This window comes from Sylvia atricapilla, chromosome 1 (genome assembly GCF_009819655.1).
Source record: "Sylvia atricapilla isolate bSylAtr1 chromosome 1, bSylAtr1.pri, whole genome shotgun sequence".
Lineage (NCBI taxonomy): Eukaryota > Metazoa > Chordata > Aves > Passeriformes > Sylviidae > Sylvia > Sylvia atricapilla.
Window position 1 is genome coordinate 45,992,459 of NC_089140.1, and position 20,998 is coordinate 46,013,456.

The following is a 20,998-nucleotide window of genomic DNA, read 5'->3' on the forward strand; positions in this document are numbered from 1 at the left end:
CATTCATTTTCAAGAGGTATGTTTTATCATACCTGTTCATCAAAAGCTGCTGGTCACCAGGCAGGGAATACAAATTCTTTTTGAGCTTAAAGCTGAAGAAAAAACTATCACTGGAAATATTACTATTATGAACAGTGTTAAAGCAGGAAACTACTTTTCCGGAAGGATGTTCAGTGATGGTATGGTGCATGCAAATGGAAAGAAAATGAAATTATCATCATTTAAAATGAGCACAGGAGAAAGATGCTTGGAATTGGCCACTGAGGACTGCTCATCCATGGGCTGATGTTTAATAAAGTGTCAGTATTGCAAGATAAGCATGGAAGAAGATTAAAGTTCAAAATGAGTGACTGAATAGTTTAATTCACTTGCTTTTTTTTTTTTTTTCTTTCCAAGCCTTTGTATGGGTTACTTCAGGCAAAACTGCAACTCATCACACATGCGTATTTTGAAGAAAAAGACTTCTCAAAAATTTCCATTCTAGAGGTAACTTTCCAGTAAATCCACACAGAACAGCTTTCAGTGTCTGGCCATAAAATTTAGTATTTTACTTTAGTGCTCAAATATTCCTTTTGCATAAGTCATTCATGTAATCAGCTCCTGTAATACTTTAACATGAACTAAATGCACTACCCTAATCTGATTTGTTATGAGATATGGGTGTGGTTGTCAGCCTGTATCTCTGTTGATTCCATTAATAAAATTTTACTTCCTTTCTGGAATAAGCCATTGAAATCCTTGAATAAGTGAATTTTATTTATTCTGGATTTTGTGTGACCATGTGCCATTAACACCTTCTGGGATTTTTTTGCCTTTATTCTAACTTCTACAGGAACTTTATGATCATATGAATAGTTCCTTGGGCAATACTTCATTAGAAGGGTCACAAGTTTATCTTGGTAAGTGACTTCTTTTGTACAAGGCAGTAGAGATGGTGTTACACTAAACAACACATGCCTCTCCTGAACTAATTTGTTTGTGTGCAGTAATAGATTAAGCACCAGAAGTCTGCATTTCGTTATTAATGGATTTAAATAAATGTAAAATGTAGTGTTGCTTTCATAATAGGACTGAGTTTCTGGTTGAAGGCCATATTACTCTTTGACCTAAAAGTCTGACTAGCAGCTGTTTATCTGCTTTTGGTAAACAGTGGCTTCCTAATATTTAGATTAAGCACGCCACACCATCAAATTGTTCAAGCTTGCATCTACCTGTTATGTAGGATATGTCAGCACCCAGTTCTGACTCTTCCCTGTGTTTTCTGAATGCAGTGTAGTATTTACCTCAGCGTTTCCCTAATGCCATGTGACAGCCAACAGGAGTTAACTTAGAGCACAACTGTTCATGTTGTTATTGTCTCTGTTGTTGATGAATCCTTGCTGGAAAATGAAGAAAAAAAGAAAAGAAAATTGTATGAATTCTGCTATTGAAGTAACCAGGTTCATGCAGAATCCATAGTGGGTATCTCCCTCACATTGAAAAATGGTGACAAGAAGTAAATTAGTATCCCTGTCAGCTGTTGAACTGTAATAATTGCTCTCTCTCTGGTTCCTCAGGTCTTTCTCCTCGGGATCTTGTTCTCCATTTTAGACACAAGGTAGGCATTCTCCACTAGATATAAAAATGACTACACTATTTTGGGGAGTAAAATGCTTTGTGAGGAGCAGAAAAGTAAGCATATCTAGACATACCTGAGCAGGGACTAAGGAGGCTGTTTCCTAAGCACTGCTGGTTACTGATTTTTTCCTCCCATTCCACCTGCATAGCTGCAGTGAAAGCACATTCCAGACTAAGGAGTTTTTTTAGTCTGGGGGATTCCTGGAGATTTCTAGGTTTGTGTGACATTTTGTAGTCCTGTTGCAAAGTGCAAATGCTATCTCCGTTTCTTGTTCAATGAATGTGATAAAAGACTACTACTAAAGTCTATACAGACACAACTTGGAACTTTTTCCCTGTGTTTTGTAAATTTGGTAGCTTCTGCCATCATAGAACCTGAGGGGACTTGGACCTCTCCTTCTTTTTCCTAGCTTCTGTTCTTATTGAATATATCTTATAGCAAAAGTACAAATCGCATTTAGAACCTTTTATTAACTGAGATGCATCAAGGAAGCAACCTTGAGAATCTGAATTTCATGGTGTATTTGCACCTGCTCAGTAGATTTTTGGGGTAGAATTCATTTTTATTTAACTTCAGATGTCTGCCCATCATAACCCAGAAGCATCTGTGTTTTTCCTTGAGCGTAGAGAGTCTGGACAGCCACTTCTGATCTAGATGCCTCATCTGTAGATGCTTTAAATTGGGTGAGGTGAATATTGTTCTTGGTATTTTGCTGGATTTTTTTTTCAGTAATTCTGTGCAGGAAATCTTTTATGTTATGCAGTTTACTGTTTTTCAAAATTCTGGAATTGTACATGATCATTCTGCTAAACTACATATAATTCAAATTGCAGAGTTCTTGTTTGTGGAGGTTTTGATTATTTTGGGGGGTGTTTTTCATCTCATGCTATTTTTAAATGTTTGCTCAGGTGGAGAAAGAGTGTTGGAATACTGGTTTTCACTGGTCAAAAGCATTTGATTGTTCTGCTGTGCTTAACATAAAACCTTGAACAAGAGATTATGCTTGCTCATTATTTTTGAGAAACAGCAGTGGTTCACTCACCATATTTTTTCTTTTTGGTGTTTTTTTTTTCAGGTCTTGATCCTTTTTAAATTGATTCTTCTAGAGAAAAAGGTAATGTTTTGTAAGCAGAGGCAGGTAGTTTAAAGAGAAACGCAACTGTTCAGTATTTTTCACCTATAAAAAGTCATATCAACAACTGTGCATCAATATAAAAATTGGGTTATTAGACTAAAAGAAACTGCTGTGTGTTCATCTACAAATTCGTGTCTACTTCTGTTCTGTCCACACTTTGCTTCTTTAGTTGCTATCCCAGCCAGAGCAGGTAAAATGTGATGAAATACATCCAGAGAAACTTAACCTACTGTAAACATCATGCAGATAGGTACCCGTGTGGAGCAACTGATAGGAAATGTTGGTACTTGAAAGGACATACAGCTTTACAAAGGTTCAGTAAGTAAAACTTCTGGTTCAGGCTTTAAATAGACAGACCAAAGGAAACAACTGCTAGAAGTGTCCTTCAGACCTGAATTCCATGGACACCTGCAGGAGACAATGAAGACAGCTGTATCTGTTAGGTCAGGCTGAACTGAGATTATAAATTGGTAGTTACTGCTGAATTCTAGGCTCAGCGCTTGCTGTGGGCTATCTTACAGCCTCAGAAGCAATGCTGTTTTAGCAATTTAAGTGTATTATGCAAAATGTGAAAGCATATGTGAATTTGAGACATTTGTTTTCTTCTGTGTTCATATTAATGCCCTAGAGCAAGAACTTTGAGTGAAATGACTGTGTATCAGCTGCCAGACATATTTATGCAGGGATTTTGTTTTGGTCTAAAAATGTTATTTAAAGCTTTGTTTCAGTTTCCCAAATGTCCTTTTTCTTCAGTGAACCTGATGTGTTAAAACCAAAGTTCTTCACAGTGCTGGGAAGGCATATTAGAATTTCCTGTTAGCTGTAGCTGGAAAGTCAGTAGGATTTATTCTATAAGTTATCAAAACTGTTGTGGAGGTGCTTTTTAAGTCTGTATCCAAGACCTAGATATTTTTCATGAATCAGTAAATACGCTATTCCATTTTAAAATAGATGTAGCAACTTCTCCGAAGCTTTTGCGCTTGTCACTTAGTTCTGTAAGTCAGATATACCTTGACAGTTCTCTCAGTATTTGTTGATGAGAATATGTGCTGTAGATGACTACATTAAAGTCTATGCAAAAGGTACGCTTGAGAAAATACAATCATGGCACAGTAGGGGTCACCAGATCAGTTCAGCATTTGGATATATACAAAGAAAATACTTAACTGAGCTACAGTTCTTTTCTGAAACTGCTCAAACCACAAGACACAACTGCACAGGAAGAGAGGAGAGAAAGGGTTTCCCAAGTGTGTTCACATTACTCAAACATATGAAATTGTTTTGAAAGTAACTGAATGCTTGTGGAGCAAACCTGCAGGTTGCTTTGTGTCTGTTTTTCCCTAAGCTCTGACAGGAAGACAACACTTACGATTTCAAAAGAAAGTTTTGGGTTTCAGGCACTGCCTGTTTTTTGGCAAATGTTATGGTTTCAGAATAACTGTGGGAATCCGATGTTCAAAGACTTTAAATATAATATGCAAGAAGCCACTCGTAATGCCAATTTTCCTTGATCTGAAAAATGCCCCAGACTAATTTCCTTTAATCTGTAGCAATTTGGTTGATGTTTTTCCACAGGCTAAAGGAATTTTTTCACCTCTCAATTGTTATTAGGCTGGAAGACTACTTCCAGATGGTGATCATTTCACTTTCTGCTGCCAGGACCACCCAGTTTGCTGATGTACATGCTGTGGCCTATGTAGTGGGGTTGGGAGGGGTAAGGAACTGTGCATCCTTACAGACAGAAAGATGACAGAGGGACCTGACGAAACAAATACTTAAGGCAAATACTTTTCTGTAAGTGGAATACCCAAACAAAAACCTTAGACTGAATAGATTTCTTTAAAACAAGGTACTTTATAGGCTTAATTATTTCTGTAGGCTTAAAAATAAGCTTGGCTAAGAATGTATGGTGTCTGAGAAGCTAAACTTGTGGGAGTATCGTAGGCGTTCTGTTCATTGCTATTGCATCATGCATTTCTCATACATTCATTATAAAGCAGCATCTTTAAAGTTAGACATTTTTATTCCCATTGGAGTCCACCAAAACTCTTTCCATAGATGAGCTGCTTGTTCTTCTCATCATGCTTTTTCAGTGGTTGTTGCAATTTGAATTCACCTATCTTGTACAGTTTTTCTTTGTAGTATGTTTAGGATAATATATATAGTCTGTTTTCAGCTGAGGTACCATTAAATATCATTTGGCCTGTGTTAAGGCTGTGTAGGTCTTTCTTTGTTCCATCAGTTCACTAGCTTGTAGACTGGCAAATACTAGTGGGACATGAGCTATTATTCATCAGTCTCTTCTAAAGTGTCTTTCTTTCTTGCAGCAGAAGTCTCTTACTAAGACTAAGTCCACAAACTTGAACTTTTAATTAGATCTTATGTCTATTAAACTGGACTGCAAAGTCATAAAGTTAGATCATTCTGTATTCCTTTGCATTCTTGATTCCTCGTAATGCTCATGTATGTTTTTTTATGCTGATTAAGGTTGTAAAAACGGCATTTTTAAACAAGTTTATTTTAGTGTGGATTTTTTGGGGTTGGGTTGTTTTGGTTTTATTTTGTTTTGTTTGTTTTTTTTGCATCCCATCCCATCCCCCCCCCCCCCCATTTTTCCTGAAGGCTTATTTTGAAGAAATTCCAGTGGTAATATTCAGTCTGGCTTCTGTTTCTTCTTTCATTGCTAGCCTTTGATGCCACTTTTTGAATTCTTAACTAATTTACTAATTCCAGTCTCTCTGATTTAGTTAAGGAGATTCTGTTTTCCCATGTTAGGCCTTAAGTGCTTTACCAAAGTTAGTATCAGTCAGGTCTTGTTTCCAAAAAATCTTTCTTGTTACATTTGAATATTACTGTAATAAAAGCATGCAGCATTTATCCTGTGTTTCGTTTATCTACATATCCTTAATATAACTCCTTAAAAGAAATGTTTTTGCATAGGTTTATGTCAGTGTTCTGGAATGGAGATTATTTGGCCTCTTTGATTTATAACAGAGAATTTAATGTGCTACAAATGAGCAAGAATTTATGCAGCATGCCAGGAACAACTTTTTTCTGTCAGTTCTTAATAACTGGGTCAATTTGGGAAAAAATCTTAAAAACCAGTAGAAAAATCTGAATAACTGAGAAGTGTGTTACATACATGTGTATGTGTGTGTGTGTGTATATATATATATATAACATATATTACAAATATTATATAAGGATTCTGTAGACATATTTAAATATTTACTTTGAACTGTTGTAGGAAGTTTTGTCAGTAAGCAGACCTTCTAATAAAACATAAGAAGCAGTGCCTTGAATAGTTTGCATGGGTCATTTGTCATGCATAAGTGTAATGTTGTTTTCCTCATTCTCCTTTCCCTAATTCTCCTTTCCTCTCTTGCATTCTCTCTTCCTCCCATTGCCCTCTCTCCTGCCACCAGGTGCTGTTTTATATTTCTCCTGTAAATAGATTGGTGGGAGCTCTGATGACTGTCTTATCACTCTTTCCCGGTAAGAAGAGAAGTCCGAACTCTTTTTATATGCTTTCTGGTGATAATTGAGACAGGTTGTGCTGTCACTTGGAAATCAACATGTGATAACAAAGTTAGGTTGATATGTTGCCTGAAAAATGGGTTACTTGTGTGCATGTCCATGTACTATGCACACACCTCCTAACACTTACCACTTCGCACTTTATGGGTTATTTCTTGTGCTTAATTGGAGCCACTGGATTTTCTGTATTTCCTGTGGGTAACATAGATGGGACCCCTGAATAAGTAACACATATCTGTTGAGTTCCTTAAAACCCCAAAAGATAAACTTTTCCTTCCAGATGTGCTCATAAAAAACAAATAAACAAATAAACGTAACTGCTAACCTTGCTAATCCTTAGCTTCTAACCAATCTTCTAAAAGCAGAATGTTAGGGCAGATTCTTTAGGATAGTGTAGGGCTTGGGTTTGGGTTGTTTGGGTTTTTAACACACCCCTACCTCCCCAAAGTAATGCTTTAAAACACATGATTTCCTCTATGGACACAACAGCACTTTTTTTTCCCCCTACAACAGTTTTGATTGAGATACTGATATTTGTATGTGCTGTTCTTTCCAGGTATGATTGAACATGGTCTTAGTGACTGCTCACAGTACAGACCAAGAAAGAGCATATCAGAGGAAGCTGGCTTGCAGGAAAATAGACCACAGTTAGATGACTATGTTTCTGTGTCTGATGCTTCAAATGCAAACTTAGGAATGGGAGAGGGAGACAGGAACATGGCAGGAAATGAATCACTGGAAGGTCAAAAAGCAAATGTGCCTTTCTCCCAGCCTGAGAAGACTTGCAATGGAGCTCAGTCCTCCAATGGTACTGTGCAGCGCTTGAAAGTTCCTTCCCGTGCTTCTCCAGCATCCTCAGAAAGTGACTGGGAGACCCTGGATCCCAGCATTTTGGAGGAGTCTAATTTGAAAGAAGGAGAACGTGAGAATCCAGCATCCGAGAAGGCGGAAAACCTTCGGAGCAAAGGCGTGAGCTCCGAAAGCCTCCCCATCACTGTGCAGCCTCAGGCAAACATGGGGCACACGGTGCTTGTTCAAGGACTGGTGTCTGGGTTGGAAGAGGACCAGTATGGGATGCCACTGGCTATTTTTACAAAGGTAAGCATGTTCTTTGTGATAGCTGGTAACTCGTAAAGACTTATTTTTTTCCAGAAATGGCTAATAATTTTGGGTACTGAACTCCAGGTGGACATTAGGGTACTACAAAACATGTAAGTATGATCTCTCCTAGGCAGGTGGAAGGGCCTGACAGGGTTGTGCATGTGCATATTTGCATTCCACTTCCATACCTACACTTTAATACTATTTGCAATTTTTCTGCAATTTCACGTGGTGGTAACTTGCAGCCTCACTGTGGTCAATAAACTGTGTGTAGCAGAAACTACAGTTTTCTTTTCATCTGAGGAATTGGTGGTCTAACCTATGTAGGGCAAGATCAGAGTACTTTAGAAGCCTTTAGATACCTTAAGCTAAACAAAGATTCTGAAAGCTCTACCTTTGCTGACACCTAAGTCTATGTTTTCCTCTTTTAATTTATATCTATATATGTATTTTTAAATGCATATTTGTGTATATGCACAAAATGTGTATATAAATGCATATATACATATAAAAACACATAAAAAATACATTAAAATACATAAGATGAAATTTCATCCTCCTGTCTGTGATAACTCTCTCTGTTTGCCTGTGTCTCTTTCTCAGTGCATGGTGCTGAGCTGCTGAGTTTTAAACTTTGCACTGATACCTAATTGGACTCCAGGTATCACAGAATCTCTAAGGATTCTTCTAGGCATAGTCAGATAACAAGCAATAGGAATGGTAGGTAGGGCTGGTTAGTAGGGCTAGTTTCCCATAAGAACCAGGTAAAATGCATCCCTTTTAGAAATACTGCTATCAATAAAATAAGTTATATAGTACATTTCATTGTTTTGTTTTTAATGCAGTAAACTTTTAAATAGACATTTGCCCATAATAGAATATAGGAGATTCAGATTTACTTCCTCAAGCTGCTGATGTTTGAAGTAGGGTATTTTTTTTTCTTTGCATGGGTTTATTTGAATTTTCTTGCAGCATATTGTATTTTATGACTGTGTTTAAGCTTATCACTGTAGCTTTCCTTGGAAGTAGTACACTGTATGGGCTGAATTGAGCAGCTCAAGTGTCATTGCCCTGTATTGCCTCATGTCACCATTAGAAATGCTGTTTCACCAAAGATCTGCATTTGATGTTTGTCCTTATGACCTATCTAATGTGCACTATAGTCTGTAAGTTGAATTTAGTCAAGTTCTTTGAAAATACTAGATGGAAAGCAAGAATAAAATAATTGATAAGGGGACCTCCGAGTGCAAGCTTTTGTTTGCTGCCAAGCTCATCAAATGGAAAAGGATTTTAAGGAAGCTGACATTTTCTGCATGTTTACCTTCTGCTCCACAAAGGCACTTTTCACTTGAGTTCAGCCAGTATAATTAAAGCGGAAAAGGCTTTGCATGTCTGAGTTAGCAGAAAAATCTGATTCAAAGTTACAGTTTTAACCACTTACTGGAAAGTTTACATCTCATTTAGAGCTGTTAACTCAGGATTGTTTTATTCCATGCCATGGACACGCTAATAAATCTGGCAAATTTAAATGGGAGGAGGTTTTGCCAGGTGGCATAATACATTATCCAGGTACACCTGAGCATAAGGGAAAATAGCCTGTGGTACTTGTTTCTTTAGTACCAGTTCTGTAAGATGTAAGAGTCATTTCATTTGCACTGTTTTAGAAAAGAATGGAACATGTTCATGGAAATAAGTTGTTGTGTTTACAAATGTGCATTTGTAAACTGACATTTGATACTTTAAATAGTGAAAGATTTCCCAGACTTTCGTACTTTAGTATGCAGTAATTAAACCTTCCCTTTCCTGCTTCTTAAGCTGTATTTTTTGGAAACTTTCCATTTTAGGTTTGTGATTCATTTCAAAGCACTGTTTTTCCTTTGACACAGGCTGTTTGTTTTCAGCTGATAAGTGCTTGTCATCTCTAAGGCCATCCCTGTGTCTAATATAACAAAAGGGAGTAGTTATGCTCCTTTCTTCCATATGTTTCCAATTACCACGTACTGGGTGATAAAGTGTGTGTGCTCTTTGTTTCTGTCCAATGAGCCATTAACCCTAGTGAATAAATTGCTTTGAGCTTTATGCAGTTGAACAGCTGAATTAGATGTCAGGGACATGTTGATCCTGTGTTTAAAAAGAAATTTACCTATGTCTGCCTCTTCAATAATCCTAACTCAAAGCCTTTTTTTAAAATGTTTCAGGTTTGTTGTTTTTTTTTTTTTAATTGGAGTGTAGGATACTCGATTAATTTACAACCCTGAAGCAGTTAAAAAGCACAATGTGTTGCTTCTGTCCTGCTCCTTCTTAAAGCAGGCTTGCATATGCTTATCAAAAATTGATTGCTATCTCTAGTGTCTGGAAATCTCCACCCACAAAATGTGGATAGCTTTCTGTAGCTTTCCTGCATTATGTGCCTCACAACTACCAGAAGACATCATGTGCACAACTGGAGAGATGAATCCTTATCTCCATTGGGTTCTTGTTTCTGAACTGACCTGAGTCCTCGTTCTTCCTGCTTATTATTGCTCTTATACTGCTTATTCTGTTGTCTTGCAAACACATTTAATTCTCGTCCTTTGCTTTGGATTTCAGTTTCAATCCTGAGATTGGAAGGCAACACAATCTCTTGAAAAATTTAATTCATGTGGAATCTGGTGGCTTTGCTTTGCAAATGTCATGTAGCAAAACAACAGATGATTGTGGCTGAAACTGTAATAACCAAGGTTCATTCTGAGTGAAATATGCTGGCTTTTATTAGGAGAACCTCTGAGTACAGCACTTTTTTTTTAATGTTATTTCTCTGAATGTCTCTGTTGCTCCAGGGGTACCTTTGTTTGCCGTACATGGCACTGCAGCAGCATCATCTCCTGTCGGATGTGACAGTCCGCGGCTTTGTTGCAGGAGCCACCAACATCCTGTTCCGTCAGCAGAAACACCTGAGTGATGCAATTGTGGAAGTATGGACCTTTACATTTGAGCTGGGGGAGAGTTGGGGGAAACCGAGGTTCTATTTTAAATGTAGCTTTAGAGTTTCACATGCATGCCTGAATTTTGAATTCCTTCCATATGAAATAAATTCTCAGCTGTAGAAGTTTGTTAAATTTCTATGACTTGAGAGGACACAGTTAGATCGGCTGTGCAAAACTATTGTCCATGTTTTTATACATACCTGATATTTGAATTTGCAGGGTATTTGTTAAATTTTTTTTGTGTTGGTGATGTAATATCATTTTTCATATCATGGGCACTTTCGTGGCTTTGTTGTGAGGTCTTCAAAAATAAGTGCTTGCAAATGAGAATCAGATGCAGGTACTGATTTGATTTCCATCTGATTTAATCAAGAGGGTAAAAACACAGTATCTAAATCACCCACTGTGTCCCTTCTAGCAAATTGACACAACTATATAATCAGCATCTGGTAACCTAAGATGGTTCCATATAGGCAATCAACTTAATAAAAAGAGGTGATAATCAAAGACCACTGTACTTCCCCTACCAAACTTTCTGCCAAATCCTGTCAAATGAGCAGCTTTTACTGTGTGCCAGGGAAATGATCAAATTCTGGATAGATCAGAGCAGTATCCGACTTTATGAGAACAGTTAGTTCATTGTTTCTTTGGCCATTTGTTTCTTCTTTGTATTTTGGGGGAATGAGTGTTTAGATTTAGGTAGCAATATGTAGTAGTTTAAGTTTGTGTAAGCAGTTTTATTTAGACAAATGTTTACCCTTGGAATTATTTCAAACAGATAGAAGATGCTCATGTGCAAATCCACGATCCAGAACTCCGTAAGATCCTGAACCCAACAACTGCTGACCTAAGATTTTCAGATTACTTGGTGAAGCATGTAACTGAGAACAGAGATGATGTGTTCCTCGATGGGACTGGATGGGAAGGAGGAGATGAGTGGATCAGGGCTCAGTTCAGCGCTTATCTTCATGCACTGCTTGCTGCTGTGCTGCAACCAGGTAGAACAGATACTTTGTCTAGGGATGGAGATGAGGGTGGATGTATCAAGCATTTGTTCTGTTGCTGTTGATGTGTGGTCTGTCAGTGGATCTACCTCTGCCTAAAGTTTCATTTTAGGCTTCTTTTTCAATTGTCTTTGGCTATTCTTGTTATTTCTTGATACGCTTATTGTTAATCCTTGGTTCACAGTCTTACAGATGCTTTCTTATTAGAATGTCTTCTCCTTGATTTAATTAAGTTCTCCTCATAAGTTGAAGTACCTGAAACCTGTATATGTGATGAGACAAATCTGAGTGTCTTCTAGACTGTGTTGCAACTTGAAGTTAATTTTGGGAAACTACTTGGATTCAAAGAGACATGAAATTAAGCATCTTTCTTCAGGAAGTTTTATTAGACTGTTCCAGCTCTTTTTCCTTTTTGCCATGGTCTGAAGTAGAGATTCACATACGTGAAAAGTATTTACAGGCTTTTTAAGCTTTTGTTCCCTGAAACTTACCATTTTTTGTTTTACCTCAGAAGGAATTCTCTATATTCCAGCCTTTTGTGTGAATATAAATAAAACAATCAGTGTTTTTTTATTTGTGGAAAATCTTTAGTTTGACCTGCACTTACCCTGTCGACTTCATTCTCATAATGATTTTTCTCTATTCACACCAATTAAATTCAAATTTTGTTTTGCAGTATATGTGAGAAAACATGGGCTCGAGAACCTGATTTTAAAATCTGGAAGATGCCAAGTAGTTGGTCTGATAAAATTAATATTTTAAGAGGATTACCAGATTGATATGAAATATCAGGATTTTCTGGGAACTCATACTACTTCACTGGCTGGCTGTTAAATTACTTCTATACTCCTCAGTGTTTTAAAGGGGTTGGTGTTATGATGAGTTTGTTCCACAGTCTTTCCTACTGCAGTTTTGGAATGGATTTGGGAGTTACTAAATTTGAATGAGTAATAACAGTACAGCAAAGGGTGTCTGACCAAGACCAGTGCAAATTGTGTTTTTGTTCTTGGTGGCTATGTGGCCATTCTTTTCCTTTTCCTGTCACTGCCCAGAGAAAAAGTCAAGAGACATGTATTTGGATTTTTTTCACAGTTGAGCTCTTAGAGCTTTATAAATGGATTAAAAATAAGAAAAGTAATTTTTAGCCTTTTTTTTTTCTCTTGTCCTGATACTGTATATTTTTGACACTTTAAAATAAAAATAAGCCATTTTTGAAGTACCCGGGTTTTAGTACTGGAGTTTTAATTGTTACTGACTTGATAAGAGCCTGGAAAAATGAAATTTTTCTTACAAGAAAAATAGTAATTTGTCTTGTAATTATTACATCTCTAATGAATTTCTTCAAAATCTCATCTTTATTTTAATTTATCAGACAATGAAAAGATTTTGTCAGACTTTGGAACAGCATTTGTAACAGCCTGGAAAAATACCCACAACTACAGAGTATGGAATAGCAACAAGCATCCAGCTCTTGCAGAGGTAAATTCTAGGTAAGGAAACTTTGTAGTATTTACTTTAATTCTGGGCAGTAGTTTTATGAAGAAAAACACATCCAGAGTCAGGAGAAGTGAAACTTGTTCTAGTTGATTGTCAGCTGTCCCCAGCTACAGGAAGTTTGTCATTCCTCAGGAATTGTCCTCCCATGGTTCTGCTTCTTATGAATTGCTTCTAGGTGTGCAGGGAGTAGCTGTGTCCAAGGTTGTCACTGGTGGGATGGAGGGGAGCTGCCTGTTTTGTGTCTATTTTCACTGAAAGATTTGACAGTGCCAGGCTTGGTACATGTGTTCTGTTTAGTGTGGGTTATTACTCTGCTGCAGGGAGTTTTGCTTGCTTTTACTTTCTCAGTTGCTGTAGTCTGAAAAAGGTTTCTCCTTAGACCTAGAAACCTCTTTTGGTCTACATAAGGGATGTTTTCTGTTTACCATATGTTGCTGGAAGGAGGTGCTTTTGACCTAGTGTGAAAAGGATGTTAATATCTCATCTGTAATTAGAAGGCACCTTTCAGGTGGTTCATAAGAGATCTGTCATGGAATAGTCACTGCAACCCACACTTCTGTGAAGTGATAGTAGTCTGCAAAATATGTTTTGAACTTTTTTTTCTTGTAAGTTACAGAGGGGAATACAGCTAATAATTGCTTGATACAGATTCATCATGAAAAAGAAATTAATGTTTCCTTGGGTTTTTCCTCCTCTTCTAGCCATCCATTCCAGGGACAGTACTCTGTATCAGACGTTAAGTTAAGGTTGTCACAGTAAGTACATAGTACTTTCATTTGTATTTTTTGGAGGTGTGGTGAAATATCAATAACTATAACTGTTGCTGTCATGAACTAAACAATATAAGGATTCAAACTGGCCATCTTCATGAAAGTATACTCAAAGTGTCTCTTGCAAAATGGCACCACATCTAAAGATGAAACATTTGCCTGAAATAAATAATAAAAAAAAGAAGCAAATGTACTATTTTTTGCTGGACTTTACATAATACAGCCTTGTTTTTTTTGCATTGCAATTATAAGGCTCTTGCATGTTTACGTTAAAATTTGTCAATTGAAGCTGTTAAAACTTCCATCAGTGATTTAGGACTTTAGGTCTCATTATTAGGAGAAAACAGCTTTTTTTTTCTTTCTTTCTAATTAGCTGATTTTTAATAGAGCATTATTCTAAACCTCAGAGTTTACTATATGCATAGAGAGATGTGGTTCAGTTCCTTCAATTTACAAGTTTCAAATGAGTTTTGCCTAGCATTATTGTAGCAGACTCAGATGAACTTTAAGTTGATCTCAACTGCTGCCTTTAAAATTCAAGTCTAAAACTCAGTGCTGCTTGTTTTTTCCATTGCTGTCCAGCTCTAACTGAAGCCAGAATTCAGCCTGGGGTTTAAGCACCAGGCAAAAGGGATTATTTTCTCACTTAGCTGTGCTGACCATAAAACAACAGTCTTTCTTGCTTTTATTAATGGATGATCTTTCTACAAAGTCTTAATTTGAAAACTCTGAGGCGTCTATAATATTGGCCTGTTTTTGTCCCCTTGTTTGAAAGGGGAGTTACTAACTCTTCTGGGTAGTGTAACATCAGTGTAAAAGGACCAGTAGTTCTTAGTCTGCTTCTAACAATAAGTATTTTTACAACAGTGCCTTTATTCTGCAGGTGGGACTTTGATACCAGATCCTTATCAATATTACTTGCCTTTGCAAACTGAGCCTAGACTTGGGTTTGGTGTATTCTGTTTTTTCTGCTTTTTCGCTCTACACTGAAGATTTTGAAAGTGGAAAAAGAATATGGCATGATGTGTTTTTAAGTTGCACATTAATGGGTTTGCAAAGTCTGAAATGTAGACTTAAAAGTTATAATTTAAAACTAAGTGAGATTATTTTCAAGTGATTGTACTTCTTCAGTAGAACTGATTGCTTTTGTGCTTTTCTTTCCAAATGATGATCATGTCTGTCATTTCTTGCATTTCTTTAACAAAACCGTGAGTGTGAACTTGTCCTTGATCAAAGATTTAATCTTAGACAAAGATACAAAGTGATCTCTACCTAGAAAAAAAGGACTGATCAATTACACTTGCTGTTCTGTTTAAAGGTTATGTATTAGGGCTAAGAATTCCCAAACCTACTGCAAATCTGGCGTAATTTTGGTCATAAATGCATTTTGGTAAACGTTTAGGAAGGATTGATTGGGCATTGGAATGTGCTGCCTAGGGAGTGGAGTCACTGTCCAGTGGAGTCTGTCCTTAAACACAAGAGCTGTTTAAGAAAAGACTAGATATGGCACTCAGTGCCACGGTCTGGTTGACAGGGTGGTGTTCAGTCCTGGGTTGGACCACATGATCTCAAATGTCTTTTCCAACCTGATGGAGTCTGTGAAAGATTTAAATTGTGCTGTGTAAGAATGAACCATTGGATGTTTTGATTTCCTGTCCTGCTGGCAGCATCTTTTTATCCTCTGAGAAGCTTGCCTAACTGATCTCTGTGGATAAGATGGATGCAGGAGTTGGGCTTTACCATGTATGTGAACTATATATGTATACGTATGCTTTGTAAATCTGTTTGTAATGATACATACTTTACCTAGTTTATTTACACCTGGGAGTAATAAGTCAGTCAACTAACAGTCTTCAGTATCTCTCTTGTTCAGCTCAGTGCAAAACAGTGAACGTGGAAAGAAGATTGGAAATGTGATGGTTTCTACCAGCCGGAATGTGGTACAAACAGGAAAAGCTGTAGGTAAGAAATCTATTTAAAATCAGTTTACATCTGTGCCAGATCTTTTTTGAGGAAGCATCCCATTTTTCAGTTTTATTTTGTTTTAGTCAAAGTGTACTTTATAACATGCACAAATCAGAGCAACATTTTGAATGGTAAAGCTGCTGATTTAGGCCCCATATACTGTGTAATGGCAGAAAGAGAAGCAGCTAGATGAAGAAATTAGTGTACATTCCTTTTCCAGTGTGGCCTGGAGGTGAATATGGGAAGAGCAATGTTCAGGTAAGAGATTCCATGTAATCTGGCAAATACTTTGACCACCTTCTGCATTGAGTTATTCTCAACTTTGATATCACTTTGACTGAAAGTATCTAAAGCTGGTTGAGATCAGAAAAAGTCCTTGTGTCAGTTTCTGCAGATTTTGCAGCAGTCTGTAACTTTCTGGAAAAGCAATTGTTGCAGTTGAACAGGGGCATCATCACATTGTCATCTTCCAGTGTCTTCCAGGTAATGGGAGTTCATCCATTAAGGGGTCTGATAGGTGCTTGGCAATAGCTGGGCCAAAAATTGTTTAACTTTCTATTTTATTCCGTTGGAGTCTGTCTTTCCTTTTTGCTGTGGTGCACTCTGGTCAGGAGTGCCTTTCAGCCCAAAGTCTACCAAGCCTTCCCAGGCAAAGGACACCATAGGCCATTTCTGTTGAGCTGTTGTGTTCAAGTTCTTTTAATATTTTCTGGCACAGACTCTGGAATTGGATTTTAAATCTCAAATTGGACAACTGATAGAGTAATTTTTTAAAATATTTCTTTGTAGCAGCTCAGTAAGGATAACACTTCACTACTGATCTTTGTTTTGCATTGCAGGTCAGTCTGTTGGAGGAGCCTTCACAAGTGCAAAATCAGCAATGTCATCATGGTTTTCCACTTTCACACACTCAACCCAAAGCCTTGGGGACTAAATGCTGGTTTGGCAGAATGCTGCTGACTATTTCAGGTGCAATCTTTCTCTGAGCTGTAAAAAGACCACTCCAAAATGTAGGAGTGGAGATTACCTACCCAGGACCAAAATAAGGTATATGTTGTTTGCAAGCAGATGTGGAATGTTACTATTCACTTTCCCTAGAAGTATAGAAGAATGGTGATTGTCACCATAAAATGGGATGGCATTTGCAATGTATTGGTTATATTTAAAATGACTACTTCTCTTTAAAACTGAGCCTTTATAAAGACATTAGCAAACAGGGCTTGTTGCAAGCCAAATGTGTTTGACTTCAGATTTGTACATTTTCTTGGATGTTGAAGATATTTATGTAAAGTAGTTCTATTTTTCAATCCAGATAGCCAAATGTTTGTGAATTCTTATTAGAAATGAGCAGAACAAATAATAATTCCTCTTTTAGGTTGGACTTGAGAGAATCTCTGCAACCCTTAAAGGGTGGAACTTTGACGCTTTTACCTGCAAATTAAAAGCACCAAGGTGCAGAGTAAGACTGTGGCTGACAAGGTTTTTTTTTTTTTTCCTCTATCCTCTGTATCCATGTAGAGTTGTTTGAATGAATCTGTATCTCTCTTTGTGTCTCCAAATCTGTGTGACAGTTGCAAAATCAGTAGTTTTTTCATGTTATACAGTAGGCCTTCATACCTTTGCATATTTTGGCTGAGTTTTCCCCTGGGATGTGAATGAGATTCCAGTTGGAGAGATCTCTTCAGGGAAAGAATTACAAAGCATTTCTCCCAAACTGGGACTGGATCATAGACAGTGTTGTAAGTTACATGTAATTACAACATTAATGTAGTTGCATAGATATGAATATGAAGTACTAAAGCCACCCAAAACTAGCACAGTAGCAAACTCTGCATGGTTTGTTTGTTTTTTTTTTCCCCCCCAGTAAAGTTATGAGGACTGTTCCAAATGAAAATCAGCTATGTGGATTTTCTGTGCCGACTCAGGGAATGTGCTGTTTGGATAATTACTTTTTTCATAAGGAAAGTAACACTAGAATTGAGAGTAACTAGAACAGCTCAGTTTGTATTCTTGTGTGAGGAAATATAATAGTTTATTTGAAAAGATGTGGCATAATGCCGTATTTCCTATGTAACGTGCATGTGGTGTTTTCTGTATGCAACCTATTGCACTTCCTACATTTCTTGATTCCAAGGGAGATTCTTTTTCTGTTTTCTTGCAATGTGTGTGCCTCTAGATGCCTTCTGACATCCCCACATGTTGCTCTTAACATTTTCTGCATTACGTTATCAAGTGTTCCAACTTCTCTGTACCAAAAGACTCTTAGTTTATTGCCTCATCAGTATCTGTCAGCATTTTGCCATGTTCTTTTCAGGGGCCAAGATTTGCAGTCATGATTATATTTCCTATTCCTCAAATGAAATGCAGCAGCTGCACAAGAGATAAACAAGAAGGCTCAATTTTTTTTTTTTAGGAAATTAAGTTTTAATTCCTTATGTGCATTTGTAAAGTTAATAGAAAAGCCACACTTGCATAACATTGTCACTGTTCAGCTACTTGGTTGTCAGTTTTTTTGCTTCAGTGATTTGAAAACATGGGATCTGGTTTAAAGCCTTCTTTAATTTCTTTTTCCAGGACAGACTAGATGGAATGATGGTGGAAAACCTGAAGGCAAACAGCCAGTTTGAGTAGTTGGATTTGAGAAAGGCAGAAAAGGTCCCTAAAGCTCTGCTAATTTATTGCTTCTGACACACAAGACGTATCTATCAAACTGCAGCTATTGCTCCTGGTCTCTGTGTGTCTTTGTATCCCTGCCAAGACTTCTGATGGTCTTTTCAGTTTTATTCCACAGCTCTGTAGTAGACATTTACATCTTTTTAAAGACTAGGTATTACTTTATATACAGTGAATTAAGACTAGAGCTGTTTATTCATAGTGAGTCTAGAGCTTTCTGAATCAGCATGCAGATAAGAAAATAAACGAAAATAATCACTCGCTTTTGGGAAAAGTCTAACATATTATCTGCACTCTGGGATTTAAGTGGTCATGGTCCGTGTTGTAATGAAGACTGAAGAAAGGTGCATAAAGGATTTAAGCACCTATAAAACTAACTCCAGCAACTTAAGGCATACCTAGGTAGATTTAGGCTTAGGAGCTCACAATGGTGAGTTCTAGAAGCTAGCAAGTGGCTGGTATTTACATGTACAAGCTGTAGAAGCAGGACCTTCAAGGATCCCTTTTCAATATCCTTGTTTTTGTCACTTCCTCACTTGGGTTTTCTCTGTTGAATTCTCAAATTTATATGGCCAATTCATTAGCTCTCTGCATTCCCCTTGTTCCCATAGATTCCGTCACTGGCCTAGGGGTATTAGAAACCTGAGCTTTATTTGTTTGTTTGTTTTCTGGTGGATTAATCCCAGGAAAGACAAAAGGAGATGCCATCATTGGCTGCTTGTTGCTTTGCACAGTGATTCTGTTGTGGTATTTCACAACTTTTCCCTTATGGGCAAGAAGACCAGACAGATCTTTCTCTGCAGCCTTTTTCTCACTGTCCCAGCTGTCTCTGTTCTGGAACCAAACATACACCCTCATTAGGAGAATTTTCCTTTCACTACAAATGACAGAATGTTACTCTTTTGTTACTCTTCAGTCTTTTTAAGAACTGGCACCCTGCTAGCAAGTTGGAGTCAGATTTAAACAGTGATTAAGACTCTACAAGTAGGTGGAGATGAAGTGATCTTCATAATTAGTTTTCTTCATTAATATCTATGTTTGCTCTCCAACATTTGCTTAAGCTTACTTTTGGGCTGTAGGAAGGCATGCAGCCACTGAGGTTCATCTAAGCTCATGTAGCTCTCTTCTTAATGCTTGTAACCTCTTTAATTAAATCCAATGCAAATGCAAGTTATTTCCCTCTCCTGCTTTAATATTTCCAGTGCAGTGCAATAATTATTATTAATTATTCAGAATGATTTAGGCAGTCGACTTCCATTTAAAAAACCGTGACATCTATTTCTGCACTGTAAGAAACAATGGGTCCTAAGTGAATTGGTGATAGTGCCTCTAATCAAATCAGCTGTGAAGGTACTGTTACAGCTCTGTCCTGATTTCATGTTGCAAAGGTATTTCTGGCTGTCAACATGCAGCACACACTGACTTACAGGTAACACAATAGCACACCTCTCAACTTGCTCTCATCACAGGCGTCAACCTCAGCTTTTTGCATGTGCCAGCATTTGAGGAACTGCCTGTTGAGCATAGATACGAGATGTAAGTCTCCAAAACCCCACAAGACTTAAGTATTGCTGACTTTGACTGAAGTATTCAGTGTCTTCCATCAGTCGTTTTCATGTCATAACCTTAATTTCCGTACACACCTCACACCAGTTTCCTCAAATGTCACAATTTAATTAGAATTTTTAGGTCAGTGTTCTGGTACATTGCACTTGTTTGACTTTGTACTTCTGTTTCAAGCACCTTTGTAATTAAATATAATATTTTGCTTAAACAAGCTTCTGATTTCCATACAAATTATTACTAAGCAGAGAAACTAATGTGGCAGTATTTAGTTGTGAAAGTGTGAATACAGGTTTTAAACATTGGAACTATTGCTTGATAATTGAACATACAAGTAATGCATTTGATTTTTCCTGCGCTGCTTAAAAAATAAAATACATCCAGCCTGTTTAAAGTTCCATCTGCTCAGAAGCTGTATTATTTTAATAAATTAATTCTACCAGAAGATACTTGCAAGCATCTGGTTTTGATATTGGTAGCTGCTTGTAATTCACTCACTGGCAGCATTTTTGAAATTTGTCTTCCATTTAATCTGATTATGGATACTGTTTTTTTTTCAAATTTAGGACAAAAGGATCCTCTAGAGTGACTTTTTGTTCCTTGTGGGGTGCTGCTTGTTGTGAATTGAAGTCCTCACGAGGTCAGAGACCTCTCTTACATTAGTAAGCATTTCAAGTACAACTAAAATTTTGGTGTAGATTTAGCTTTAATGTAACTTGTAGTTTCTGTGGATTGTGACATTGGTCAAAATCAAGATGCTGTGTAAATCAATTGCTGCACATCCAGTTCTCTGCCATAGTGAGATATTTTAAAACTTCAGAACTTCTACTTCAGCTGTCACTGTACCTGTCTGTGAATGATTTGGTAAATGGGTTTTCCAGAAGGAGGAAACTGCCTTGGGTAACGTTTAGATATGAATTGGACAAAGGTTACATCTAGGGAATGGTTGCAATTCCCTAAAATTTGTTAAGGTTTTTCTGACCATGTGCAAGTAGTTGTGCAAAGCCACTGAAAGATGAATTTACTTCATGCCTTTTATGCACTGCAATTTCACTTTCTTGCAGGTATTTGGTTTTCATTAAAAAGGGCAACATGAAGAGTATTCATTAAAGGGAGAAACACTACATTATTGTATTATGATTAAAGATGTATGACAAATTGCTTCCTGG

At 37.3% G+C, this 20,998-nt stretch overlaps 1 protein-coding gene across 2 annotated transcripts in view; it reads left to right on the top strand.

Annotated features, from left to right (window-relative positions):
• The window catches only part of AVL9 (AVL9 cell migration associated), a 41,715-nt gene extending 20,725 nt beyond the window's left edge, over positions 1-20,990 (top strand). The window contains exons 5-17 of one of the 2 annotated variants that reach the window (XR_010743843.1): positions 397-486; positions 833-899; positions 1,557-1,597; positions 2,694-2,732; positions 6,179-6,248; positions 6,847-7,388; positions 10,211-10,345; positions 11,136-11,355; positions 12,734-12,851; positions 13,560-13,613; positions 15,502-15,590; positions 16,433-17,332; positions 18,168-20,990. Coding sequence is in view for 1 of the 2 variants with exons in the window: in XM_066321599.1 (XP_066177696.1) it covers positions 397-486; positions 833-899; positions 1,557-1,597; positions 2,694-2,732; positions 6,179-6,248; positions 6,847-7,388; positions 10,211-10,345; positions 11,136-11,355; positions 12,734-12,851; positions 13,560-13,613; positions 15,502-15,590; positions 16,433-16,527 (1,560 nt within the window). In the remaining variant the exon portion in view is untranslated. Of the gene's footprint in view, positions 1-396; positions 487-832; positions 900-1,556; positions 1,598-2,693; positions 2,733-6,178; positions 6,249-6,846; positions 7,389-10,210; positions 10,346-11,135; positions 11,356-12,733; positions 12,852-13,559; positions 13,614-15,501; positions 15,591-16,432 lie in introns of both variants that reach the window. The other variant, XM_066321599.1, reaches the window with a different exon arrangement.
• Positions 20,991-20,998: the final 8 nt, after the last annotated feature.